At 49.3% G+C, this 27865-nt stretch overlaps 8 protein-coding genes across 8 annotated transcripts; 4 read left to right on the top strand and 4 right to left on the bottom strand.

Annotated features, from left to right (window-relative positions):
- Positions 1 to 4725: 4725 nt before the first annotated feature.
- On the bottom strand, positions 4726 to 12578 carry TRV_01899 (myosin class II heavy chain (MHC), putative; the record flags this gene model as incomplete). Its single annotated transcript, XM_003023911.1, has 3 exons — positions 4726 to 11711; positions 12160 to 12320; positions 12472 to 12578. The coding sequence occupies 3 exons, from the start codon at positions 12576 to 12578 to the stop codon at positions 4726 to 4728; spliced, it is 7254 nt and encodes a 2417-aa protein (XP_003023957.1).
- Positions 12579 to 12729: 151 nt separating this feature from the next.
- On the bottom strand, positions 12730 to 13851 carry TRV_01897 (GPI-anchored cell wall beta-1,3-endoglucanase EglC; the record flags this gene model as incomplete). Its single annotated transcript, XM_003023910.1, has 4 exons — positions 12730 to 12980; positions 13047 to 13204; positions 13273 to 13530; positions 13592 to 13851. 4 exons carry the CDS (start codon positions 13849 to 13851, stop codon positions 12730 to 12732), a joined length of 927 nt encoding a protein of 308 aa, XP_003023956.1.
- A 548-nt stretch (positions 13852 to 14399) lies between these two features.
- On the bottom strand, positions 14400 to 15257 carry TRV_01896 (uncharacterized protein; the record flags this gene model as incomplete). Its single annotated transcript, XM_003023909.1, has 3 exons — positions 14400 to 14585; positions 14692 to 15150; positions 15189 to 15257. The coding sequence occupies 3 exons, from the start codon at positions 15255 to 15257 to the stop codon at positions 14400 to 14402; spliced, it is 714 nt and encodes a 237-aa protein (XP_003023955.1).
- A 568-nt stretch (positions 15258 to 15825) lies between these two features.
- TRV_01895 (endosomal cargo receptor (Erv25), putative) lies at positions 15826 to 16683 on the top strand (the record flags this gene model as incomplete). Its single annotated transcript, XM_003023908.1, has 3 exons — positions 15826 to 16023; positions 16143 to 16350; positions 16415 to 16683. The coding sequence occupies 3 exons, from the start codon at positions 15826 to 15828 to the stop codon at positions 16681 to 16683; spliced, it is 675 nt and encodes a 224-aa protein (XP_003023954.1).
- Positions 16684 to 17433: 750 nt separating this feature from the next.
- TRV_01894 (uncharacterized protein) lies at positions 17434 to 18202 on the top strand (the record flags this gene model as incomplete). Its single annotated transcript, XM_003023907.1, has 2 exons — positions 17434 to 17577; positions 17726 to 18202. 2 exons carry the CDS (start codon positions 17434 to 17436, stop codon positions 18200 to 18202), a joined length of 621 nt encoding a protein of 206 aa, XP_003023953.1.
- A 3064-nt stretch (positions 18203 to 21266) lies between these two features.
- TRV_01893 (vacuolar endopolyphosphatase, putative) lies at positions 21267 to 23245 on the top strand (the record flags this gene model as incomplete). The annotated part of the gene is made up of 2 exons (XM_003023906.1): positions 21267 to 21447; positions 21522 to 23245. 2 exons carry the CDS (start codon positions 21267 to 21269, stop codon positions 23243 to 23245), a joined length of 1905 nt encoding a protein of 634 aa, XP_003023952.1.
- Positions 23246 to 24164: 919 nt separating this feature from the next.
- On the top strand, positions 24165 to 25529 carry TRV_01892 (uncharacterized protein; the record flags this gene model as incomplete). Its single annotated transcript, XM_003023905.1, has 1 exon — positions 24165 to 25529. The coding sequence occupies one exon, from the start codon at positions 24165 to 24167 to the stop codon at positions 25527 to 25529; it is 1365 nt and encodes a 454-aa protein (XP_003023951.1).
- A 359-nt stretch (positions 25530 to 25888) lies between these two features.
- TRV_01891 (tryptophanyl-tRNA synthetase) lies at positions 25889 to 27714 on the bottom strand (the record flags this gene model as incomplete). Its single annotated transcript, XM_003023904.1, has 7 exons — positions 25889 to 26160; positions 26216 to 26312; positions 26380 to 26419; positions 26478 to 26723; positions 26866 to 27129; positions 27223 to 27492; positions 27563 to 27714. The coding sequence occupies 7 exons, from the start codon at positions 27712 to 27714 to the stop codon at positions 25889 to 25891; spliced, it is 1341 nt and encodes a 446-aa protein (XP_003023950.1).
- Positions 27715 to 27865: the final 151 nt, after the last annotated feature.

Raw genomic sequence — 27865 nt, 5'->3', positions numbered from 1 at the left:
ATGATCTCTGTTGGGGTTTTTTTTTTTTTTTTTTCTTTAAAAAAAAAAAATTTAATTACCGTTATCAAAATTATATGACGAGCATGATGCTTCAGGATGGGTATGACGATACTGACTGAAGACAATAAAACTTTATGCGATACCTGCCATTTTGGAGTGAGAGCTAAGAATGGCGAATTCCGGTACAAGCCGTCCTAACGTATCACTTTCTCGCATGATCCTATCTATTATTTCATTTCCCGCTTTACTCCTGCCTAGAGATCTACCCCACCCTGTGTGTCAGAATCCTCGATAACAAGATAGAAATACTCACAACGGGCGTTGAGCATTATGACAGGTTATGACAAGTTTCAAATGGGCTTAAAGGATGATATTCGGACCAAAGCCTAACGTGCCGAGCGTGGGATTCACCAAAAGTACACCTCTGTAATTGAAGAGCAGAAATAGCTACAGACCATCAAAAGGCAGTATTGATCTATTAAATCTGAGGTCAATAATGAATGTCAGTTTGCATTGACGCCAGTCGAAAACAATGAAACAGACCTTGAGATCCTCGAGAGGGCGTATTCAAGTACCATAATAACGCGATTTGTGATAGCTTCTTCCCTCGGAGACTACGAAATGTTGAGCCAGGAAAGGTTCAGAATTAACGTTATTCAGTACCTCTGGGTATCAATAAATTTCCATGGGCAGAAGAAGGTTTGGCGCCATCTTACTGAGGGGAACGACGTAGATACCGTGAAGGAAACATACCTGGTACCAAGACTTTGAGGGGTGTGTGTTGAACTATTTTTTCAAAGTGACCGAAGTTGTTTTAAGAGGACCCAAAGAATAGTATGTAAAGCACAACTTCGACTCAACAGATGATATTGGTTGATTAATGCACTTCCAGGTCCCAAATTATACAAAAAAATACAGCAAGGGCCGGATAATGGCACGATTGCTATTGTCCCACAACTGACGGGCGAATTCCAAGAAACTAAAAGGAAATGCATTTTGATCAATCAAGAGTTACGAGAACTGTCGTGGGCTGTGTTTGCAAGTAACTCACAAGTGGAATGTATGTTCAATATATTGAATCTGGAACCCTGGGAATTTACTCTTCAGTATTCTAATGGTTTGAATAGGAGTTAAATGGCAAAGAGCTTACATTCCTCAGCCGTAACCACCCTACAAAGAGATATCTCTACTTTCGTTTCGTGTACACATATTTGTACGAAAAACGAACAAGGGAAAATTCCAAATGGGTGGATAAAGTTGAGAACAACCGATATCTATGGGTATTGATAGATTCTTTTCTTTCGAAACCGACTTTGATGCCTCTTGGTAGAAGAATCTCCGGTTTTGTGCTCCTGATGCCCTGCTTACTGGGAAGACATTCGACACACCAGTACCCTCCAAAGTGACAGGTATTGCAGTGTCTGCTAGAGTACAGTCAATGATAATAGAGGCTTCTCGACCCACCGAAGGACGACAACAAGGACAGCGGCAAGGACAGTAAGAAGAACAGCAACGAAGAAGGCAGCGATTAATAATTTCAGGCTTTCAGGAGACGCAACAATATAATACTAACGTATAAATGAAGGAACAAATACCATCCTAGTACAGATACAAATAGTTATAAAAAGGCTGTGGCTTCACAGACACGTAGTAGTAATCTCGAACTGGAGCCGCAATGCAGCCTTGAGCGAGAGTTAACTACATGGTTTCCTGCAGGCCAAGGGACTACATCAACCTCAAATGTACGCTGGCCCCAGCCACGTCAGCCGCTTGTGACTCCAGTGCTGGTACAGTCGAAACAATCAAATGTTCTTTCTTGACAGTTCTGGTGCTCAATTTTATAGGGTCATGCCGATGTACTAGTTACGTGTGTTCTATGTTTGGAATGGGGCTTCCAGCGCACCACCAGAGTAGTTAGTTAACTAGATATAACTACCCTGACTGTGGCTGAAATAACTAACAAGATCGAGGAGTACGCGTGACCTTTCCTTGTTGTCCAATATGATCGGAAAGCAAGAAGTTATTATGTACTCCTGGGCATGCATATACATGCATCCAGGAGCCCATGCCCGTTGATGGCTTGTTGTGCAGTGGGTCATGTAATCTCCAGCCTGCTTAGTTCGTCCGTAACTATGTATCCAACGGAGAGTTAGTTGACCATGCCAGAGTATCGAACCCACTGGTGGACGGGTTTAAGGCTTTCACCATTAGTTGACAAACGTCCGACGGCTAAACGGCTTGTTGATTCATGTGCGGTTCTCCCTGCATCTGCACCCCCACGACACATCTTGTCAAGACAGATATATGCCGCAGGAGGCGAAGGGGTTCAGCGGAGTGGATGATCGACCTGTTTAGGACAGTGGGAGTTTTCAACGGCTGTGGCTCAAGAATCGGGCTGAATAAGGGAGCTGATGATTTACTGTTGATTGTCAATAGCTATTGCTTTCTATACTCTTCTATTCGAGGCTCAACCTGACCCCCTTTGCTGTACTCCGAGGCTCGGACGAATATGAAAGGATGAAGAGTCATTTAACCCCCTGGGCCATGGCTTGGTTATATATAGAACCATCATGGCATCCACCTATTGCTCTTGGACATCCAGGGAATGAAATTGTGCGGTTAGAACTCCTGCACAAAACGTTTACAAACAAAAAAGAAGGAACATGTCTCAAGCGGGAGCTGGGGAGAAAGATGCTAGAAGGAGAGAATACAACCGAAATGCTCAGCGGATATTTAGTGAGTTTCTAAGGGCTCCGAAAATAGCAACTATTAACAGTTCTCTAGGGCAGCGGCGAAAGGAACATATCAGGAACCTTGAGCGAGCACAAAATGAACGGATCTCAAGTCAGACGGATATGATAGAGCGGCTGCGACAGGAGAACTTGGAACTTCAGAGGGAAAATGAGTCGTTGTCAAGGCTACGGTCGAGCTGCAGTTCTCCTTCAATGCTCTCAGTTAGGGTCCCATCACACTCCAGCTCAGGAGAACTGAGCTCCCTGATAACTATGGACGACTCCACCTCCAATGCATACTTTCCCGGGGCCCCTGAAGCGCCTCCCAACACTGCACTCCCCACTAGCAGCTCCATACATGAGCTTAACAGGTTACCTAACCGATTATGCATTTTTACTCCGTACGATATCAACCGGATCCGCAGCTATCTACACTTACTCTTTCACCCGGTCTTGAGCCTTGTCGTGGATGGAACGCAACTCGATAGCCGAATGCATTTTCTCACCCTCGCAAGACTGGGTCCCTCCCTTCCTCTATCACTACAACCAACGACTCTGCAACTCCAAGTTCCACATAATGTGTACGTCGACCTCATACCGTCACCATCACTAAGAGACGTGCTGCTAAGATCAGACCCTGCTATGGTGGCTGCGTTCTTAGAAGATGTCTGTACGTTTGCATGTGACATTGACGACCGTGGACAATTGACTATCTGGGGAGAAGATTTTCTTAATGAAATTTCATGGGAGTTCTCGGTGTCGGTATTGGAACAATGGGGCGGTTGGTTCCTCCCTTCGATATGGCATGAGCGTGCGGATTTCTGGCGTCGTCACAGAAGCGATTCCTTTTTCGCCACTGGCTAACCAAAGATAATACTAGGATTTAGCTTTTCGTGAATTTTAAATAGTTTCATAGAGACAGTCGTACTTGATATCACCTCTACTTTCATGTTATTTTAGACTTTTTTCTTCAAGCACTTGAAATTTTTTTTTTTTTTTTTTTTTTAATGTTCGGTTAACTAGTTTTCTTTAGATCTCAATTAGTTATGTTTACCTGAATTTCATTCCAGCGATGATAGCTACAGCTTCTATTTAGTTAGAATCTAAGGCGGATTATCAGATTCTTAAGGCCCATGCCCAGGAACGTCATAGTTAATGTCACTGTCAGCAGTAAGGAAATAATAAAATGTTAAAACTGAACCACTAACCGTCATTGACGTCAAAGACCCACTTGATCGTAAACTTAACCTTGTTGCCCGCTTGTCAAGGTTCAGCGCGAGGAGCCGCTCAATCCAACGCAACAACCTCAAGTTGTCAATAACTATACAGAGTAGATGGGCAGGGGCGTGCTCGAGATACAGCGCACAGTTGGGCAGTGCGTGCAACTTGGAAGACCTATGTATATGGAGCTAAGGTAGGAGGAGTATCCCGCCATCTGGAGAATGATGTCAAATACTACTTCTTTTGTCTGCTATGGGCTAGTTACTTTGGGAGGCAATGAACTACAGAGGACCCAAGCATTTCCAGCATTAGGCTGCCGTCAAGTGACGGACGACGAAGGAGGTAAAAAGGAGAGATGGGTGAAATGGAGGAGAGATAAACGATGGACGTGAATAATTAGTTATACAGAGAGAAGAATAACAGTAAGGGGGAAAGCAGAGTCGGTATCACAAATTCTAAAAAGGAGAGCCGTAAAAGAACAAAGGAAATAAATAAATAAATAACCATTGGGAAATTAAATATATAAGGTAAACTGGGTGTTGAGAAGGGTGGAAAGATCGTAATCGCTATGCAAAAAGGGTCCAAATCCAAAGAGGTGTATTAGAGTGGAAGGAAGGGGTGTGGAGAGGGAAGTGAAATTGGAAAAATGTGCTGGTATAAGATTTTAAAAACATGGAACAGTATATGAGTAAGGAAAGGGGCCAAAAAAATAGATCAATGAAAATGAAAGTTAAAAAAAATGAGAAATGAGAAATAAAAAGTCATTGAAAGTTTATATCTCAGGACCAAATGGTCCTTCGATAGATCGGGTGCCAGTTTCTCGCCCAATTAGGCCGCCAATGACACTGTCATTGTCATTGTCGTCTGTCGAGCTGCTGGCGCCATAATGCATTGTTTCGGCATCATGGTCGTAGCTTGAATTGCGTAGCAATGGTGGCGTCGTGGGAGGCATAATGTTTTCTAGTTGGCGGCTGGATAATCTTCGGATGCCCGGATTCTGCCCTCGTAGCGGCCGGGTTTCGGCATACGTTCGTCGTCCTATCGGGGCGGGCGGCACGACAGGCGGGCCACGTGTATTTGAGCTAGGGGGCGTCATAAGTCCAGAGAGAAAGCCTTGAGATGCTGTCAGCGCCGGCTTGGGCGGCTTGGACGGCGTGAGCTGGTCATCGTTGTGGCTACTGTTGCTTGAAGATGCCGTGGGTGCCGAATTATTGTTGTTGTTGCTGCCGCCGCCATTCCCCTTACGCCATTTCCCCCACGCTGCAGCTGCAGCTAGCGGCAATGCACGAGGGGAGGACGCAAGGCTGGTAAGCGATGCTATGCTAGGAAACTGGCTATTGCCTCCGGACATAGCCCTCTCTTTTTCCTGCTGTTGCATCTGCAGGTTTGCTCGAAGGCGAATTGCAGCATCACGGACCGTGTGCTGATCGAATGATGGCTGTGAGACGGCTCGGATGAGATCTCGGAGATCATCAAGGCGGACACTTAGTAATTCACGGAGCCAGTTAATTTCTGTTTCCTTCTCCTTGATCTTCGCAGGAGCATCCCTGTCAATGGTAGACAGCTCTTGTTCGAGTTCTTCAATTCGTCCTTCACGTTGTTGTAGCTGGTCTTGCAATACCATGATCGATTCCCGCAACGCCTGTGGTGAGATCTTATCGGGAACTTCAGATCCTTGAGCATAAGTCATTGACGGAGAGGTCGTTTGAACCGCCTGCTGAGGCGCTGGAGCGGCCTTAGCAGTCTGAGCAGCCTCTGCAGCAGCCCGGGCGGCAGACTTGGCAATTTCGAGCTTCTCCTCAAGACTTGCTACCCTCTCCTGAAGGTGCTCAATCTTCTCATCACGCAGAGCAACGACTTCCATGTAATGGGCTTCATCACGTTGTCTATCCTCAGAAGTGTTGTGCATAGCACGAGCGTGTCGTTCCCGGAGGTCGTTGAGGGTACGCTCGTGCAAGCGGCGTTGATCTTGGATGGCCACTTCCTTGGACTCAGCAGCATCATGAAGAGCGGCAAGTTTGGAATCTCTAGCTTCTGCAAGCAAGAGTTCGTATCTTGCCTTGGCAGTTTCGGAGTCCATCTTAGCATTGTCGAGAAGGCTCTGTACGTTCGAGATTTGAGCCTCCAGCTCTGTTCGAACGAAGTTGACTTGATGATGAGCGGCACTGAGATCCGTTTCTAGCAATGCTCTTACACGTTCAGCTTCAAAGTGGCTATTCTCAATCGCCGCCTTGGCTTCACGTTCAAATTGGGCAGCTCTGGCTTGGTGGTCGTGACTCTCCTGTCGAACTTTCATCAGCAGTGCCTCAAGCTTATCATTTTCGTTCTGAGACTGGTCTAAGATAAATCTCAGTTTCGTGGCTTCCATCTCCTTCTGCTCAAGATCGCTAATGTGGAGTTCCAATTTCTGTCGCTGTTTATGCTCACGGTCAAACTCAGCCTTTAGGGTATTGTATTTGATGTTAGCGTCGACTTCCTTCTTCCTCCATTCAGCTTGTTCATTGGCAATATTCTTGATAAGCGAAGTCATATCTCCTTGTAGTTTCTCAAATCTCTCGCGCAGTTTCTGCTTGACGTCCGTGCCTTCATCGGTCTGAATCTTAAGAATCTCAATGGTACGAAGAAGATCATTATTTTCTTCTTCGAACCTCTCCTTCTCTGCTCGAGCTTGGTCCGCGCTTGTTCTGTATTCATCTAGGGTGCCTTGAAGATCGATGTTCTTGTTCGATAGTTCTGAAAGAGTAAGACGCATCATCTCCTGTTGCTCTTGAAGGTCCCTAGAATGCTGTTCAATCTTCTGGGTTTGAGACAGATGCTGGCTCTTGACCAATTCCAAAGCCTCCTCAGCGGCGGCCTTAGCTTCGCGTTCAGCCATAATACCCTGCTCAGCAGCCTCCGATCGTTGTTGAGCCAGAGCTAGAGCATCCTGGGCAGCTCGTCGAGCATTGTACTCGTTCTCAGCGCGCTCATCAGCTAGTCGAAGCATGCTCTGCAGCCCCTCAACCTGTAGTTTAAGCTTCTCCATTTCTGGAGCCAGGTCAGGCTTCTCCTCGACGACTGCCTCCTTGGCCTTGAGAGCTGGATGGTCCGAGATGCTTTGTGAGATGATATCTCGGATGCCATCTGTCTGACCTTGCTGTTGCGATACCAAGGCAATGGCAGCTTTCATTTCGGCAAGCGTGGAGGTTACTTCGGACAGATCAACCTTTGGAGCTGGCTCTGGCACAGGAGTTGGGCGGTGTGTGGCCAGTGCTTCAGAAACAATGGCCTTGATTCTCACAGCGAGCTTATCATGCTTATTTCGAGGAGACCGGGGTCGATGATCGCCATCATCTTCATCATCCTCGTCATCAGCGTCGCTATGCTCCACCCTTGTTGAACGAGGTTTATATGAGGGATTCTGTGAAATCGCTAGTTGGATGGCAGACAAGCTTCGCTCGATGGGAGCAAGATGGTCTCCCATCGAAGACCGAACTATGTCTTTAACATGGGTTTCGAAGAATGGTGCTCTCTGTCGAAGTTCTAGATCGTCACCAGATAGAATTGCATCATCCCAGTCACTGATGTGATCCTGCGGTTGAGTGTTTAGTTGACGGATAGAAGGTGGGCCGCCGACTGCTGGCTTGCGTTGCACTAGAGGAGCAGACGGAGGCTGAGTACGTTCATATGTTGGTACCTCGGGGCTTTCCTGCTCAAATGGCGGCTCGTCTAGCAGGCAGGGGCTAGGAGCGTCACTGCGAGAAACTTGGCTTTGTGCGAGGTTGGACACTGAGTTATTAGCAGAAGAAGTTTGGAAGACAGGTTTCGAAGGAGATTCCCGTCTCTCAACACCAACACTTGAGTCGCCGTCGTTGAGCTGTTTCATGACAGCATCAATTTCATCTTCATCTGAGGAATTGGCGCCCTCAACAGTGGGTTTCTCATCCTCTTCAACCTCTTCAGCTTGTTCAGCTGCCTTGAGACTAGCTGTAAGAGCGCTCTGGCTTCTGACAGGCTCAGGAGAATCAGGTTCGGAAACAGCGTATCGTGAAGCGTAGAGGCCTTGTTTCTTTGGCTTGGAAATAGGAGTCTGTAGGGGTGATGCAACTGGGGAAATAGGCTTCAACACTGGAGGCTTGCTTGATATGAACTCGAATGGCTTGGCAGTAGGTTTGAGCACCGAGGTCTTGGGTTGATCAGCGATATTTTCCGCCAGTGACTCGTGCTCTTCTTGATCATCCCCTTCAACAATGGTATCTTGTTCCTCTTGGTCAACAGCAGCATCTTTATCTGCTCCGACTTCAGGTTGCGCGGGCTGAGACTCTAAAGTCTCCTGGTCGTCGGCAATCTTCTCATCTGCAAGAATAGAAGGATGAGCAGCATTGAATGCAGCAGCATCTTCTTTGTTTTTGAACTCAAACTGCTTGATATCGTCGTTTTCTTCAACAATTTCACCTTCTTCCACTTCTTCAAGATCATCGTCATGCGCGGACAGAATAGTCTCGATGATCTCCTCTTCTGTCCTCTTGCGGTTCGCAGCTATTTCAGGAGGTACCTCATCACTGTCTTCAATGAGAGTAGCAGTGCGTTTGGAATCGGCCGCAGCAGCAGGTGACATGGTAAACATAAGTTCACGAGTAGTGTCGCTATGGTCACCGCCATGACTTTCGACGCGACGAGCCCGTTTTTCTCGGCCCTGAGCGCCAAATCTACCAGATGCATCGCCATCAGGTTGGTCATTGCTCTCTTTTCTGTCCCCTGGACGCACAATAGGAATGGCTTTGGACGCCTTTGTAGGTGGGATAATTGCTGCCGGATCAAAGTTATCGAATATCTTAGTTCGTGGACCTGATGGAGAAGGTTTCTGTTCAGATGAGGGAAGAGTGAAGCTTGTTCCGGGATTAAACACTGGCGCCGCAACATTGAAGGTGGCGGAAGAGAACTTGAAGTTACTCGGAGTGGAGATTGGTTCTTGAGGTTTCTGGATTGGAGCGAATGCTGGCGCTTCAACGTTGAAACCGCTGGAATGTGCGCTGTGGGAAACACTTTGCGGCACATCCTGGTTGAAAGCAGGCCGTGGATGAAAGCTGCTGAAGGTTGGCTGGAAGGTATTATTGGGCATGAATGAGAAGTTGGTTGGGGAGAAGGAGGATATGGAAGGGTCGAATGCCTTGGCAGCGACGTTGAGCTTTGAAATGGAGGAAGTGGACTTATGTCCTGGGATGAATGTTGAGCCAGTGCTTTGTTTGGCCTGGTGAGTGTGGTAGTCATCCACGGGGGAGCGGACATCCTTGATACTGGGATTTGTTTCAAGATCAGATGCCTCTTCCTCAATGTGAGACTTGTGAGCTTGTTGCTCATTGAAAATATGTTGTTGGAGTTGACTGGACTGGTTGATCGATTCAGACGGGAAGAAAGAATGCTGTTGGCCCATCTGTTGTTCAGGTGCAGTCCATCGAGAATTCATCAAGTTATCCTCCACTCTCGGCTCATCCTCGAGTACAGGATTCTCCATTTGGTAGTCCCTTTCAACCCCCTTTTGCAGAGTCTCACTTACATTGTGTCGGTGGCCTCGAGGGGTTGGATGGGCGATTTCAGGACCAGAATGGGTTGGTTGAAGGGTGGTATCTGCTTCCCCTTCCATTTCAACGTTTGGTTCATCCATGGGCTGGTGATGCATGGTGTTTTCATATTCATTCATGCGGCCCTGTGGTGTGCTAACACCATATGGGTTGTTAAAGTGTGAATGGGGTAGCATACTGGCCATGCCAGGGTACTGCTTCGACTCATCGAGTATGGGTGAGACAGAGTGCAGCAGAGAACCTAGGTTGGGCATGTTGCCTATGTTGGTGGGAGTGATGCCATTTGGCCTTATACCATAAAGATTCTGTGGAGTATGAGTGCCGTGTGCCGGAGGAGTAGGCTGGAATGGCAAGAATGGATAGTTTGTTTCATTCCCATACACCGGCTGGAATTGCTGAAAGGGAGATTCGGGATGGAATCCAAAGGGTGATGCAGGCGAGTTCATTGAACTGATGTTGGAAGTTGCCTTCGTGGATTGGTTGAAAGCCGGAGAGAAAGGGTTCTGCATCATGTTCAGATGGTTGCTGCCAGCAGAGGAGGTAGGGACGGGAGGAGAGATGGTATGTCCAGGTAGCATTGGCATCTGAGAAGAGTTGCGGCTCATGGCTCCCGGCGTAGGAGACATGATGGGGTTGGGCTCTGGATCTCCCAGACTGACGCCGAGAGCACGAAGTTTCTCTTCTTTTAAGAAATCGACATACTCTTCCCAAACGGACTGATCTGGGAAACTGACATGGAACTGTTTTTCTTCGAGTTCCCGGCGGGTGTCTGCAGGATCAGGATGGGTCTGGCGATTCTGCAGATCGACTGTGACCGGTTCTCCGCGGCCAGTTCCTCGAACATCGTATCCTTTTTCTTCCCAGCTATCCAAGATCTGCTCCACGTCGGCAGGTGTTAGAAGTCGTTTCCCCCCTTCGGCCGATCCACGGCTATCCTCCAGAGGGAGTGCGATGATGCATTGCTTTCCACGCCAGGCGACTTTCTTTTTGGGCCGTAGGAAGGCTGGAGCGGTACGAATGGTCTCTTTTGGCCCACTAGGCAGAGGCTTATCTAGTGCGTCTTCCACCGGTGTTGGAGGGAGAGGGAGAGGCTTATCTGTGGGCGAGACATAAGTATGTTGTTGTGGAGGCGGACGCACTTCCGGTATGGTGAGTGGCTCGAGGTTTGACATGGTGACGGAAGCGCAGTCCTGGTCGCAGGCTTCAGACTGGGATTGGGATCTGGCAGGTGAATGAGATCTCGATTGAGATTGAGACCGGGATTGAGAGCGAGACTGGGACCGGGACGATGGTTCAGGGTCCTGGCCAAAATCCCAAAAGTCGGACTGTTTCAGGGTGGCCGTGCTCGCCTTGGGAGCGTGCTTTGCCCTGAGATGAGCAGGCCGGGACTTCCAGCCAAACTCTGGTCTCTTCCCCTTGAGCAAGCTTGACGCAGTGGGCGTCTTGAGAAGATCTTCCTTGTAGTAGTTGTTGTTGTTGGCGTTGTCGTCGTCGTCGTCGTCGTCGTCAAGATCAAGCCAGCCTTCCGAACCGTCAACACGCTGCTGGTATGCGGTGAGAAACGAACCGACGTCGCTGTCTCCTGAGTCGTCACTCAACCAATTCGTCCGTTCCGAGCGAGGCTTCCCCGTCAGGTACTGATTGATCCAATCCTGCGTGAAATCCTTGATGGACTTCCCGCGGTGCCGACTGACGCTGCTCTCAGGCTGCAGGTCCCGTTCGAACAAGGTCGAGGTGAGTTCAGGAAAGGGTACGATACCGGTCTGGCTAGCGGAGTCCGGCAACAGCTGCTCCTCACCACGAGCGGTCGTACGGATGGAGAAGGGCGAATTCTCGAGGTCAAGTTCAGACTCGAAATCGCCCTGTCTGCTCCTCAGCTGCCAGGAGACGCTCCGTGAGCTGGGCGTTGCGTAGGGGGACCCCCAGGCGGCCGTATAGTAGGCACTGGCGTCTGTCCGCTTGTTGTCTGGCGAAAAGGTCGACGACTGCGCGTCCGAGGTTGGGCCGCGATATCCTCCTGCGGAGGGGACAGCAAGCGAGGTGCCTGCCGCGATGCTCGAGACCGCACCTGGAGTGACGGACCGGCGCAGTGGCAGTGTCAGCGTATGTTCCCGCTCGACTTCACCCTCGTCGTCTTCGCGGTGGAGGGACGGCTGCAGGATAACGGGATTGGGAGAATTGACTGCGAGAGTTGGGCCTACAGGTGATGCACACGTCAGTCACACGCAGCCAATGCCATTGTACGCCGGCGTCGAAGAAAGGAACAGTAACTGTCGCTTCAACGCCGCAGGAAAATAATAATAATAATAATAGTCAAGATATCTTACTGTCCGTCTTGTCTGATGCAGCAAGCACAAGCTCGCCGCGTTCGATGTCCGCCGGAATCTTGACGCATAGAACTCAACGGCCCTGGTGCTGCCGTTGGCTGTAGAAGCGTAGCAGGGTCGCAGTAGTACAGAGGAGCTGTCGCTGCCAGCCAGCAACCGTCGAAACTGACGCCCGAGAATATATATATGTATATTAATATATATATAAACCGAACGAGAACCGCACAGACAAGTAAACACGTCGTCTCTTCACCCCCCTTTTTCCCCCTTGTGCTTGGTGTAGTTTGTCGGAACCGTGGTTTAGCCCAGGGAACGAACCATGGCTCACGAACGAGGGCCGCTTTTTGGTCTTCGGGTCTTCTCGAGGCCGGATCGTCCGACGGAGAGGGATGTCGAACGCGATGAGGAAAGCGACGGGAAACGAAGACGCAAAGAAGAAAACAAGAGAAGAAGAAGAAGAAGAAGAAGAAGAAGAAAAGCTGAGCGTTAAGAAGTTGAGGTTTTGTCGATGTCAAAAACGAGAAGCCAAAATTATCATTCTTATTATTATTTTCTTTTTCCTTTTTTTTTTTTTTTTTTTTTTTTTTTGGTGTTCGCGACGCTAACTAACTAACGTTGATTATTTCTTACTAAGACGCGAAAAGGGGGCTGAAGCCGTGGAGGACGATAGCTAAAGGGAGAAAAGAGACTTGAAAAGAGGTCGGGAAGACGATGTTGATATTGATATTTGCACTCATGTTGGTAATTAGAAAGCAGATAGAGCAGACGAAGTATATGAGACGAAGAGAAGGTGAGGTAAGAGAACCGGTGTATGTCCATGGCCAAGCTATGCAGATATACAACAACAACAATTAAGGATTAACGATTAGACTAGTTGAGAGACCAAGCCTAGTCCTTCTTCTTATTGACCTTGCAGTCGGCGTTAAACTTGGCCTTGCGGTCAGCAGTGTACATGCCCCAGTGGGTCTCGTCAGCGGCATTGCCGTTGTCGCCGATGCTCTTGGGCTTCCATGGCTCGTCGAAGGCCTCGAAGTAGAAGACGTCTACACCCCAGGCGAGCATGGCGCAGACACCCTCCTTGTAGAATTTCTCGGCGTTCTTGGTGCCAGCCTTTGCCGCGCCGTAGTCGGTACCGCCGTCTAGATAATATAGGTGTTAGTAAGGTATAATTATGCGATAGTCGAGGAGGGTACGGATGGACGAACCAGTAGGCCAGCCGGTTTCACCGATGGCAACGTAGGGACTCGAGCCCTTGGGGGCTTTGTCGGCAATACGCTTAGCAGCCCCGACCAAGTCGTCGAAGAGAGTTTTGGGGGCCTGCTCGATGGCCTTGCCCTGCCAGAATGCAAAGGCGTTGACCAACCTACATTTGGTGTTAACATTTGGTTCAAGCATGAGAGACCACAGACGGAAAAATGGGAAGACACGTACAAGTACTTGACGCCACCCTCGATCAGGGCATCAGCAGTACCGTCGGCGTACTTGTTCCAGCTGTCTGCAGTGCCGATCGTGAGTTTGGGGAACACCTTCTGGACCTCGTTAATCTTTTTGAGTAGCTCTGGACCAGTGAAGTTGCCGCGATAGAGCGTCTCAGAGCCAACGGTGATGGCAGCAACGACATCTTCGTTGCCTGGGACAGCCTTCTTCAGGGCTTCTACATCGGCTTTGTATGACTCCTCAACATCAGGCCTGAAGCCGTTAGCGTCATCATTATCAGAGCAGAACGGCCATCCTTTTCATGGAGACTTACCAGATACCGAGAACCACCTTGAAGCCCTTTGACTTAGCCGCTGGGAGGATGAGAGAAGCGCTGCCGCAGTCAGCAGCCGCGTATGTCCTGACAGTGGTGCCGTGAGCCTTGAGGGTGTCAAAGTCCTTCTCAAAGTCGGCCCGGTCCTTGCATTTACCATCGGGCTTCTTCACGCCTAGAGAGAACCCCAAGTTGCCGGCAGCGAAGACGGCAGCCGGGCTGACCGCCAGAGCCAGCGAGAGGGCAGTCGAGAAACGCATCCTTTATCGTCCTATGTTGGTGGTGTATCCAGGTGTCGAGTTGAAAGAGGGGTTGTTGCTAACGGTGTCGAGTGTAACGACAGGAATTGGAGGGAGGAGAGGGAAAAGCAAGGTCGAGAGGCAAACTCCAGAGTTTTATATGACGACGGCAGCGAAAGAACTTAATGGATCTTCCTCGTCCTTGTCTTCGTCAAAAAAATTCCCGGAGTCGAACCAGAGAAAAAGGGCGCTGCTTAGTCATGAAACATCCGCAGGCCCAGACTTTTTTTGGTTTCTTTTTGCCCCCTGAAAGCTGGACTTTTAGGGGGGGGAGAGTGGGCTGAGTGGACCAGGGTGCGAACATGTGTTTATACGGACAGGATAGGGGGCCATTGGATGCTGGGGTAGGGCGCTGTCTGAGATAAGAGAGGTCGAGGTGGCAGCAGCGTTGGACAGGACACACTTATATCGACGAGATCAGGGTAGAATCGAGGAGCTAATAAGGCTCGCTAAACACGGTACCTGCATAGCGCCGTCTTGGTATCCGCAGTCGTGGCCGTGACGGTGGCTTACGACGGACGGATGTGCCGTCTGGCCTCGTCTGGATCAAGTCGCTTGCCGGTCTTGTCAAAGAACTTGGAGCAGATGCGTAACCACATCTCCTTGTCGTACTTGTCCGCAAGCTTGCTGAGCAGAACAGCCTCCTCTGTGCTCAGACTTTCATCTGCATATACCACCTTTGGGGCTTCTTTGCCCTGCTAAGTCGTTAGCTGGCCACGGCATTGCAGAGACGTGTGGATAAGAATAATTTAAAGGGTGGACGGATTCAAAGGGGGAAAAAAGGGGGGGGCGCATAAATACCTTTTTCTCATCGCCTGACTCCGTAAACACGACTCTCTTCTCCTGAACGCCGTCTTGTTTGACCTTTCCTGGCTCTGGCTGCGGCTTCTTCGGCGGCTCAGGCTTGATGGCTCGCCATCGTTCTTTAAGCTCGTGGACCGGCCAGTTCATCGTCTCCGCGATCTTCCGCCAGCTGATGTTGTCCTCCTTCAGCGCCTTCAACTGGGCGTTGTCCTCGTCTGTCCAGTCCCGGACCACAATAGCTGGGACTACAGCGGCCTCAGGCTTTTGCTGAATGGTCCCTGGTGGTAGATTAGCAGGCGGAGGAGGGACTACGGCTGGTGGAGGCCCTGGAGGCCCTGCTGCCTGACCGCTGCTGTTCTTTGCCTCCTGAACCTTGGTGTATGGTGCCATCGCTGCGTTCAGTTCGGCTAGTCTCTTGCTCTCGGCCTTGAGCTGCGCTCTCTGCTTGCCTGTTAGCTGATGTTCCCCGTCTATGCAGCGGTTGAACGACTTGCCTTCCTGGCCACCAGCTCTCTCTCTGCCTTGAGCGCCTTGCTGCTCTTGAAGACATCGCCAAATGACATCCTAATATCCTGTCCCGGTACGTTTCGCGCTTTGGGGGCCATGTTCAAGGCTGTTCTCCTTCGTCTTGTACCATGTCAGTCTAATGCTGTAAAATTGTATGCAGCGACGGTGTTTGAGCGGCTATTGATGTAGCGAGGAGGGTGAAGGGAAGTTCCTCGATCTAAATAACTAGCAGGCAGTCACTCTGGGCCAGCGGAAGCACTCTCGAAAAACATTCTAGACTTCCAGCTCTGTATATGCCGTAAAATAGCTTCAGCCATCCTATATCTGTCCATCTAGCTGCTATTCACCTGTCAACCTCATCGTCGTCTACGGAGTATTCACTTTTACTCTCTTTTGCTGCCTCTTGCTATCTCTCTCCTGCGCCCAGAATTGCGTATGTGGTCCGTGCGCTTCTGGACACGCAAAAAAGAAGGACGAACGACGAAGGACGACGACGAAGACAAGCAAGAAAACATCCTCAACCCCCGACTCGACGGCCGCATAGCACAGGTTACGGCGTCTAACAGGCTGTATCTCACCGTGTCTTCCTCTTAATTGTCCCTTGTTCGACCTCCCTGCGCCGCCATGAAGCTTGCCTTTTCCTCTCTCGCAGTGTCCGCCCTGCTCTGCATAGGTGCCGTGACAGCACACAACATTCCACTCAAGGCGCATTCGAGGGAGTGTTTCTTCGAGAACCTCCATGTCGACGATAAGATGAGCGTGGTTTTCCAGACGGGAGACACCGAGTTTGGCGGGAGCGGAAACCTCGACATTAATTTCTGGGTGCGTTGATACCTTGGTCGCCAAATGGACAGACAAACTGGCCAGAAGGGGCAGAAATGGGAGAAATCTAGATATACAGCAGCAGTGGACATGCAGGCTAACTCGTTGATGAAATGCAGGTTGAGGATCCCGCCGGCCACAAGATTCACAGCAAGAATTCGATTTCCTCCGACGAGTTCACGTTTACCGCCAAACGGGATGGAAAGTATGTCTACTGCTTTGGCAACGAGGCCTGGTCGTCGAACAGCAAGGAGGTGACATTCAACGTGCATGGAACTGTCTACGTGCCTGCCAGTGAACACCCGTCTGACCCTCTAGAGGCCGAGGGTACGCACTCAACTTTTTCTTACACGCGGAAGATGTGGATAGTTGGCTGACCTTTGCTGTGCAGTAATGAGACTCTCCGACGAGCTCGCCCAGGTTAAGGACGAGCAATCATACATCATTGTCCGTGAACGTACCCACCGTAACACCGCGGAGAGCACAAACTCGCGAGTGAAATGGTGGAGTCTCTTCCAGCTTGCTGTCCTGATTGCAAACGGCATCTTCCAAGTATGGTGGCTCAAGCGGTTCTTCGAGGTACCTTGTCCCTTTCCCCGTATATACCTAGATATATCGGAGCTAATTCATTCATATGTACAGGTTAAGAGAGTCGTTTAATTCCTATCCGGTCTTTCTATCGGCGTACTATGAGATGAGCAACGCAATGGGTTTATTTTATGTGGAATAAAAAACGAACGCCAGGATAGTTGATAGATCCCTTTGGCCGGGCCGATTGGACGGCTGCCAAAAGAGATCGCATCAACGTATTCTAATATACCTTCATCTATGGGCTGTTCTGTTTATCAAACAGCCAGCCAGCCTTAACCTATTTGCATTGTTTACTTGCGTGATGATATCTACGTTTTTCACTACCACTTTTCTTCTCTCTATCCTGGTCAAGTAATGAATGTCTGTCTGCTAGAGGTCAAGTCTCAATATATTGATATATCTAAGTATCGCATCCCCCCTACCCGTCCATGTCATATAAAGTTACAGATCGACCATGAAGCACCAGGGTAAAACCTCTTCTGCCTGACAGCGCAGCATATTCGGCGCTTTACTGGCCGGTATCAAGCCCTTTATGCACGAATTTTCTCCAGGCAGCCAACCAACTTGACTCCCTTGCTTGAAAAAAGGGCCCTTGGCATGCATGCATGCAAGTATGGAATCGCTGTTCAGCTTGTGTAAACATCCAGCCTGCAAGAGAAAAGAAAAGAAACAGGACAAAAAAGGCCATGGAACAAACTCCTCATCTTCTGCCTCGTCGACCAGACGATTGCACCTATTTCGCCACTGTTTAAGAGCTAAGTAGCGCAGCAAGGAAGGCGTCGCAGCCTTATCACGCTCAGTACACAGATGAAAACCGACATGACTGCCGCCAATGGCATCGCTATGGCCGTCGAGCAGTTCTACGAAGAGCGCAAACAGGGCGACCTCCTACCGTTCTGCTGGCGGAACCAGGACTGCGGCAGCTGTCTTCGTGCTGCGGATTTTTGCAGTTGGTGCGCATTTGTATGTACTGGAGGATTTTCTTCTGATATATATATATATACGCCTTGCTCAGAATATATACCCTTCATTCAGCGCTCGAGATGCGTTTCACGGCCTAACGTATCCTCTCCTGGTTGATACTTCCGCATAGCTGACTTTGCTTGCATAGTCGTCTACCTGCGTGCCGAATACTTCTCCCTTCCCTCTCCTTGCTCCCCTGACAAACAGCTCGATATGCCCACTCGGCACTAAAGAGAGGTGGGAGATACGTACCCGTCCATTCGGATGTGCGGTTAGCTCCGCTACGTTCCTCACCTGCATTGTCTCGGTGATAGGTACACTGCTTCTGGTGGTTGTTGCATACCTTGCTTACCAGATGTGGATGGCGAAGAAGGACGACGAGGAACAGCAGCAGCAGGAGGGAGGAGACGAGCAGCCTGGAGGCGATAGCTACGGGGCCAGTGGAGGGTATGGGGGCACCCAGTTTGGGGAAGAGGGAGGCGGAGAAGGCATAGGGGGAGCGCTTCGTGGCCTTGTAGGCGGTATTTCGAACTGGATGGGACAAGGACAGGAGCACAGAGCGCCAGAAACTATACCAGAGGAAGACGAGGAGCAGGAGCAAAATGAGCGCTCGCCTTTGCTATGACTAAAAATTTGGGACGACTTGGAGGTTTCGGTTGAATACAAAACTATATACAGGTTTGGCTTTGGACATGTATGCTCTTCCGATTAATGAATAAGGCAATTGAATGGTTGTTGTCTCATGCTTGCCCTCCGACAGACTCGGGAGGGGACTGTCATGTCTACCAATCTCAACCTTTACAAACCTGGCTGACCTTATAGTCTACAATTGGCTTCTGACCTTTCTCGTAGATGAATCGACCAGAGGCAACGAAGATGCCGTTCTCGAGGGCCGCATGATCGGCGTCTCCGCTCTGAGACAGGTTACGGTTTACCTGTAAGCAAATTGTGCCTGTGACTGAGCTGCAGCCGGGGAAAGGGGATCAACTAACCTCGAACTTAAGGGTAGTGACTTGAAAGGGGGATCTGTTAGCGAGTTTCCGCCATTGATTTATTTTTCCAAGGGAAGTGGATGGATCATACATATATTCCCAAACTGGGTGCTTGCTGCCTCTTCCCGGCCAGTGAGAATGGCATTGATCTCGGGAGTCAAGTCAACGACTCCAGTATAATTGATATACACAGACTACCACCAAGTAAGCCATGGCGCTGCTAGTTAGCTGGTCATCGAGAACACCTACAGCTCCCGTATCTGTTCTTTAAACATTCAATCAGCTTGGTGCGCCTCAGAAGTTGGACGAATAGACATACTTGACTACAGTATGGGCATCCAGCCGTAGACGTTTACCGTCTGGGTCGGTACGGATATAATCATTGCCATTGCTAGCAAGTTGGCCGTTGAAAGCAGGCAAGAAACCAGGCTCGCTCTTGACGGTGCCGCCGACCATGGGCTAGAGACAGACAGCTTCAGCTACGCAAACATTTCACCTGCAGCCAGGCCAAAGTTTGAGCAAGCCATGAGACGCACCGTGACTACGAAGTTGCAGTTCTTCGCGGTGCTTCCTATTGTTGGTGATGTTAGCACTCCATGCTGGCTTCAGCATCCATACAGACGGACGGGCTTAAGCTTCTGATGCATACCGACGTTCACTGGAGGGTCAATCAAGACCTATATAATGGTGGATGCATGCGGTGGTCAGATGTATCTGTAGCGCTGGGAAGGGCAGTTATAACTACCTGCATGGTGAATGCCGGCTTCAAGGTGGGAAAGTCTGCCATATTGGAGGAGCCGTGCGATGGTTATTTGGTCACTGTGGATGGAATACTTATATCTACAAGGCTGAAGTTGAAATTGAAGTTCGAATAATAAGGCCTGGAGATAGAGATAGAACGACGTTTATATAAACTGACAGCTAACTAGTTACCCCGCCATCATGCAGTGTATCCGTAGATGCTTGTCGACGCTCGACTTCAACTTCACCGTCGGAGTTTCGACGGAATCAGCTCGTCTATCCCTGAGTATTGGCGATTCCGTTTCCTATATCTCTCTACTCCCTCATGTTAGTAGCCTTGATTAGCAGGATTCGAGGTTTGCAGAGTAAACATTCCCGGAGTACACCCTTGCGAACCGATAACTAAGTAGTTATCAGGGCCGCATGATCATGATGGAGAGCCTCCAGTTTACTGCCGTGGCAACTTATTGACAGAAAAGTAGCCAAGTGACTCTAGTTGAGCTGTTTTATAGACGGTACATATCAACCGTGGCAGTGAAACTGTTTCAAGGCAACTTGAGTCCTGGGGTCTGGGGTATTATGGCATGATACCCTCTCCCGATCTTCTTGTGATCAAGTTCGCATAGAGTAAGTCTTCTCTAAGCTTTCAGATAAGGTAGCTGTCTTGAGTGCCCCAGCTGATAAGGAGTAGGAGAGTCTGCTTGTACTGCCACATCCATCATATGCCCCAGTAAGCGAGAGAAACCCGGCATTCTTTTTAACGACGGAGGCCTCCATATCGCCTAAGCATTCAGGATGGTGTATCTACGCAACGGCAGATACACTCTCTTGGTTGTTCCCGGGCTGTCGATGTCTTCAGTAGTAGCCCACTCCACTGCTGCAGAACGGACGACTTTTGCTGTCCTTTGACAGGAGCCGATCGAGTTTCCCGCTGCTCGACAGTCGGTAAACACTGTATCCATGGGCGGACATGGCCGGCTGTGAAGAGACTCGATAGTAGTTATCGAAACCGTGCTTGAATAGCTGCTGATAGACAGAGAACTCTCCAGGTTGTATCACGAGTCCGGAGTGTAAGTTGATACTCAGCCGCTAACTAATGCATCGAAGCGTCATTTGACAGGAGAGTCCTCCGATGGATCACCTCTCTGCACATGCATATATTCTCGCTTTCAGAGGGTCCTTCTTCAGCCTGTTGTGGGTGTGCGGTTTCATGGTCTGCCTGCGGGTTGATGGATTCTGCTCCGAGTGGTGATCGATCCAAAGGCCCCAGAAGCCCAAGAGGTCTTTGCCCCATGCAAGCATATCTCGCGGCCCATCCATCTGCTGTGACACCACCACTGCAAGACGGCCTCCGCGCGTCCCCATCCGCTATTATTTGCTGTCTCTCGATCGCTCCGTCATCCGCTGGCTCAGCCAGTGTCTTCTTCCCATCCCATCGAGCCAGTGAACTAGCAGGAAAGCCTCGTTGCTCCTCTTTGCTTTTTTCACCCTGCACTTTCAGCCCTTTTTCAAGTCGTCCCAAAAAAAGAGCCGTCTCTGCGATTTGCTGGAGAAACTGTCTGCGCACGCCCTGCACAACGCAATTCTTATCAAGTATTACAATCACATAGTCCTCTGCATGAGAAGAAGAGAAGAAGAGCTGAATCCAAAGAGACAAAAAAATGTAAGAAGGGCTGCCTCCCCTTCTGCTGTTGATATTCTGCTTACCTAAGCCTTAACGTCACTCGCTGAAGATCCCTGCGAACCTTTTTCCTTAATCCTAATTTTATTTATTTCGCGGAAGCCTGAGGGCGCCTGAAGAGCATTGTTGTATCACACGCCCACTCTCGCATTCACGCACGGCACCGTGTGAGGAGAGTGTATATATATTACTAGGTCGCTCCCCCCGGCGGGACGTGGACGGTGCTGATGGCGAGAAGGCCGTTTTGTCTTGATTCTGTCTGATCACTCGCAGCCATGGCGCCATGTTTACTGCGCTTCCCGCTGCTGCTGCTGCTGACGGCCGTGGGCGCGGATGCTGCGGCCTTGAACATCCAGGACGAAGCTCAAGTTCCCCTGGTTACGGCTGTCGACGAAGCTGACAATGTCCAGGGAGAAGGTCACAGCGGCCTGCATGGCCGTTTCTTGCACATTACAGGTGCGTTTGAGCTGGTCCAACGGCTCTCCCGGTGTGTTTGCAGAGGTATCGAGGCTGACATTGTGTGTATCCAGATATCCATGCAGACCTGTTCTACAAAGCCCACACGAAGATAAAAAACGACTGCCACCGTGGACATGGTATAGCTGGCTTCTTCGGCACGCCTGGCACGGACTGCGACACCCCCGAGACGCTGCTGGATGCAACCTTCGACTGGATCGGTAACAACCTGCGAGACAAGGTTGACTTTGTGATCTGGACGGGCGACGCAGCGCGCCACGACAAAGACGAACGCAGGCCACGTTCTGAGAAGGAGATCGTGAGCACCAATCGGCTTGTGTTCGACAAGTTTGTGAAGACGTTCCACAAGCCCAAGGATGAACTCGGAAACACCCTCAAGGTCCCCATCATTCCAACCTTCGGAAACAACGACATCATGCCTCACAACATCATGGAGAGGGGTCCAAACAAGTGGACGAGGATCTTTAGCGAGCTGTGGGGTGCAGTCATCCCAGAGGAACAGAGACACTCGTTCGCCATTGGAGGGTGGTTCTATGTAGAGGCCATACCAGGGAAACTGGCTGTCATCAGCTTGAACACCATGTACTTCTACCGGGCCAACAGCGCCGTGGATGGGTGCAATTCAAAGTATGAGCCAGGGTTTGAACATATGGAGTGGCTCAGGACACACCTGCAACTGCTCCGGGACAGAGGGATGAAGGCAATTCTGATCGGGCATGTTCCGCCTGCTCAGAACAAGAAGAAGAAGAACTGGTCTGGTTCGTGCTGGCAGAAATACGCTATTTGGATGAAGCAATACCGTGACGTAGTCGTTGGAAGCTTCTACGGGCACATGAACCTTGACCATTTCATTCTGCAGGATTTCGATGATATCAAGTATATCATTGGTGATGAATCAGAATACGATACCAGCCATGAGAAGTCAGGGAAAGACGTCTCAATAACGGTGTCGATGGGCTACCTGCGAAAGCTGAAGAAGCTGTGGTCGAAACTACCACAGCCGCCTTGGGCCGAGCAGGACCAGGCGAACACTGCTGGGTACAAGAAAGAGCTAAAGAAGTACTACAATGAAGTAGGTGGTCCATGGGCAGAGCGATACTTTATGTCATTCGTCTCGCCCAGTGTGATACCCAACTTTTTCCCTTCTATCCGCGTGGTGGAATACAACATCTCCGGCATAGAACACTCAAAGAAGTGGCCGCAACCACCCTACCTAAGTCCCAACCAAGACAACACTCCTTTGTCATATCTCGATGAGGATGATCGTGACGATGATAATGATCAAGACAACACCTCGATAGACATATCGAAAAAGCACAAGAAGCGCAAGAAACACAAGAAGAAATACCCCAAATTTACTGTTCCCAATCCTCCATCCAGAACCTCTCCTCCAGGACCAGCCTACTCCAACCAACCACTCTCCCTACTCGGCTACCAACAATACTTTGCGAACCTGACGGAACTCAACCAGGCTCACGACGAGAAGTCTTTAGAGCTGAGTGAAGTGGACGCAACCAAGAAAAGCAAGGCCCCCAAGGACTTTTATCATCTAGAATATGATACACGGACTGATCCGTACTACCAACTACCTGACATGACCATGAACAGCTACCTTGAGCTCGCAAGACGGATAGCCCGCGAAGAGGAAGTGCCCGTGCACGACAATGAAAAATCTAGTGACGGGGACGGCCCATCGATACTCAAACGTACGGTATCTCTCTGGACGGTTTTCCGCCAAAGGGCGTTTGTAGGGTTCTTCAATGCAAGGATGCCTTGACTGAAGACACTAAATATATACATCCTCGGATTTGGAGTTACAGATGGACCCTTTTCTCGAGATATGTCCATATATCCCTCACATAGAATGGCTTTTTTCTTGACTTTACATACTTTACATACGCATAGCCTTTTGCTTTATTGGCCTTCTACTTGTCTATTTCTATTAGTTTCTTCGATATACTCCTTCATGCTACCTGGCCAGGTGGCGCGATACCCCATTTTCTCTCCTTTGTGTGCCCTTGGCTACTGGTATAGGGAGGCTTTAGCGTCAAGGTTTATTTTCTGTTCTAACTATATACATTGGGTCTTCTCAATATATTTAGATGTGATACACTATGAATAATTGTTTATTACCAGTTATAGGAGGTAGTTCATGGGCTTGTCCAATTCTGGCATGATGATTGCATTATATAAATCAAGTAAGTAACTATCACCTAAAGATATTCGTTCGTTAGCTAATATATTAAAGTAAGTTGCCGAGCTTGCAATGGTAATTGCTGTATATCAATTTGATAGATCGAGTTGTTATTAACCAAAGCTCATGGATCTATAACCAAGGCGAACTAGCTGATGACTAAGTCCCCTTGACTAAGATACCCACGGATAACCAAGAGAGAGCCCTATGAGGCTCTTTGTGAGAATAATGTACCTTTTGTGTGCACGATGATGTCCCACAGGGCCCGCAGGCCTCAGACAGGGGCTCAAATCATGAAACGGTGCTAACTATGCCCGAGTATAGGTAGTCCAACAGCCCCTGACCAAGCTGCTCGTAGCTAAACTACGATATAAGTTACTTGAGCCTCTGGTCTGGGGCGCTCTGCGGCCTGCCAATTGCTATCCCACTCACATTCTTCGCCCATTAGTTATGCATACCACCTGCAGCCAGGTCTAGACAGCAAACGTGTTCGATATTTGCCATGAAAGAAGACAACGAGGCTTGCCTGCGGAACGACAGCTGCTTTATCTCCTGGCTAAGGTATTTGAGGAGCAACAACATAGAAGAGTCGGCATGCAAGCTTGCCTCTCATCACGTTCGCCGTGAAGCAACCAGCGCCGAGGAATACTTAGCAGGCTCCTTTAACCGTTGTTATCGAGTCAAGTTCAAGGATGGACCTGACGTGCTCGTCAGATTCCCTGCCCTGGGACGGTCGATGTTTCGACGTGAAAAGATAGTGGATGAAATTACGGTGATGGAGTATGTCGAAGGATATACGTCCATCCCCGTCCCTCGCGCTCTCGGGTATGGCGCAACCGAAGTAGGTCCGTATATGATTCTTGAATTTGTCGAAGGCAAGCTACTATCTGGGTATCTCAAGGCATCGGAAGACCCCAAGGTGCCATCGACCTTGAAATTGGACCTTGACCCTGCCATCTTACGCCGGGCCTATCGCACTATGGCGGAAATCGTACTGCAGCTCTCTACATGTCGCTTTCCAGAAATCGGCGGCATTTTCCGGGATCGCGCTGGATACTACGAGGTGCGGAAACGGGCGCTGACTCTCAACATGAATGAACTGGTGGCGCTTGCAAACTTCCCTCCCAAACGACTATCGCAGCGCCGCTATGCGGACACGACCTCATACCTGGTGTCTCTTGCAAATGACCATCTACATCACCTTGAAACACAACGCAACGATGCGGTGGTGGACGAAGAGGACTGCCGGAAGAAATACATCGCCCGCTGTCTATTCCGTGAAGTTGCTCGCCGCTTCCGCTCTCCGCATGATCCCAACTCGTTTCCGCTGTTCTGTGAAGATCTACGTCCTTCCAACGTGATTGTTGATGAGGAACTCCGAGTTCGCGCCGTTATAGACTGGGAATTCTGCTATGCTGCGCCGGCCGAGTTCACCTACTGCCCTCCCTGGTGGCTATTGTTATGTCGCCCGGAAAACTGGGAAGCCGGCTTCGATGATTTCCTGGTTCACTACATGGCTAGACTAGAGATATTTCTAGAAGAGTTAAGGGAGTATGAAGTTGAGTTTGCTGAGGGTCATATACCCCCCGGGTCGTCCCGCCTCTCAGAGCACATGGCGCAGTCGATTGAAAATGGCAATCTCTGGATTTTCCTTGCAGCAACCTACAGCTTTGGCTTTGATGATATCTACTGGAAATTCATACATCCAAAGTACTATGGTGACTTTGGGTCCACCGAGGATTTGTTGAAACTGCTGAATGAGGAGGACCGGAAAAAGATGGATGACTTTGTCCAAGGAAAGATGCAACAGATGAAAGAAGGCGGGCTCGATTCTCACAGGACAATAGAAGAAATTACAGACCATTGAATTTTTGTATGTTGAGACAATGAAAGATAATGCAGTTTTTCTATTGATAATTAAAGATACTTATAACACACTGTCGAAACAGACTAAAAGAAGACTGAAAAGGGGGGAAAGGGTGGCCCATGGCTTCAAGCAATTAATGGCGTCTTCGACTTCGAGTAATCTCCGCAGCACGCTCCATGTCCATTCTTTCCTGTAGCCTAAGGTTTCTAAGGACTTCGGCCACTTCCATCCCGTTTTTAATTTGTCTTCGGAGTCGCCTTGCTTGGGCGGCGGTAGGGACTTGGCCAACGTTGAGTCCAACAGTGATGGTTTCTCTCCCTGACGGACAGTCAGAGTAATAGTCGAGAAGAGATTTTTGTTTAGCTGTCGCGCACGGCTTCTGTAGGCTTTGCACTGCTATGGGACGATGCGGTCGAGTTGGGGTTACCGCCCCACTCTAACTTCCGAGGTGTCATGTACTGATTCAGCACCTCGTCTGTAACGGCTTTTCTTCGCTCTTGGAACTCCATAACGTATTCCTGCAAAAGGGCGATAGCCATTTTCTTTAGCTCTCCCGTCAAAAGATCCCCTTTGCGGTAGTCTTGCTCTATCTTCTTAAGCTTTTCGTCGTCATCTTCGAAATAAGAAATGTCTGATATCACGTCAGATAACAGTCACGCATAAATGGGTTGGACGCGGGCACATACATTGGTAAGAAACGTCTACATCAGGGTTTCCACCAAGCTGACGGTGCAGCTCAACCGTTTCTTGGCCTCCACTGAAGGCATAGGAGTTGATTTTTTTCTTGGGACGTGTCAGACAAAAGGACTGGCAAACAGGTACAAGGAATGGAGTAATTGGTTAAACTTACCTTGATTTGGTTGGGGGTGTCTGACATGAAAATGGCGGAACTACAGCGAATGTAAGTATGGGCAAGTAGCAAGAGTAGTTAAGTCAGTTAATTCTTACTTTGGATCACTGGCGCTCATCTTTCCACCGGCTCCTTGCAGTGCAGTAAGGAATTGAGAGTGAATCAATGCTGGTTTTGGAGAAGGGAATCGCATCCTATGACAGTTTTCGCGCAGGAGTCTAAAGTAAGGATCTTGGTCTATAGCCATGGGAATCAAGCACTGAATCTTTGCCATGGCTTTAGTTCGGGCTGTAGCTGGTTTGTCGCTCCAGAGCTCCGGATATGACGTAGCAAATGCGGCAGCACTATTACAGTCAATTATGTGGTCTTTTCATTCTGGAGAGGACAACGTACCATTGTACAGCAGGGAACATTATACGACCGATATTTGTGCTATTATATATTAGTTTACAGCACAAGCATAGGGGTGGATTGGTGGGGGCTCACCTCTCGTTAAATCCAAATGCTCCGCGGACTTGGTTGAATGTAAGAAGCTTTGAAAATTCCCAGACGTTTGTGAGGAATGGGCCTTTGATGTATTCCAGGTCACTGTAGATGAAGGTCTTCTTCAAATCGAAGCCACATGCGATGATATCCTTTGCGTTCTGAAGGGCAAACTTGTGTGTTTCCTCGAAGGTGAGCTTTTCCTTGAAGAGTGCCTTTTCATCATCTTCCTCCTTTTTTATCAGTATGGGGTTATATGGGAGCAAACTGCCCATGAGAAAATGACGGCTTACCAGTAAGCATGATCACTAGATATTCAATTAGACGAGTTTGTCAAACGACAGTTGCACACAAAGACACGAAAGAATACCTAATGGGACATCAAAAACGTCCTGCAGCCATTTTGTGAAAGTGAGAGGGATGGTGTGGCCGAGATGCAATGCGTCGCTAGATGGTCCTCTGCCAGTGTACAAGAAGAAAGGCTCGCCCTTTTCGTACTTGTCCAAGATCTTGTCGAAGTCCCGATGAGAGAAAAAAAGGCCACGTCTCAGCCAACGATGGGGTTTGTGGCCAGTAATGCGCTCAAAGCGCTGGAGAATGGTATCGTCTATCAATTTAGTCGCCCATTTCCTATCTCAGATGGTTAGCACGCGGTCACTGCAATGAAAAGGACGGGGGATCCTGGGGAGTATGAACGCACTTCGAAATAGCAACATAGTCGAAAGCCAGAGTGTTTCCCTGCGCATCCTTTGCACCTTTAACGTCCCAGGGGTTGATATCCTGTTCTGTAGTAGCAGCAGGCTGTTCTTCTTCACGGATTGGGACCACAGTCTCCGCCTTGGGCGCCTCCATCTTTAATGCCAATGCAACGTCTTTGACGGCAGGAGAATAGAAAAACGCACGCTGGGGGAACTTGAGAGAGAGGACAGAGGCTGAAAGAAGAACAGTGAGGTCTGCAGTAAACAGAACATGAGTCAAGGTTTACCCCTCGCTCGCTATCTTT

This window comes from Trichophyton verrucosum, assembly GCF_000151505.1.
Source record: "Trichophyton verrucosum HKI 0517 chromosome Unknown contig00185_1.f1.exp, whole genome shotgun sequence".
NCBI lineage: Eukaryota > Fungi > Ascomycota > Eurotiomycetes > Onygenales > Arthrodermataceae > Trichophyton > Trichophyton verrucosum.
The sequence above is the reverse complement of the archived record's forward strand: the minus strand, read 5'-3'. Positions and strand labels throughout refer to the sequence as shown.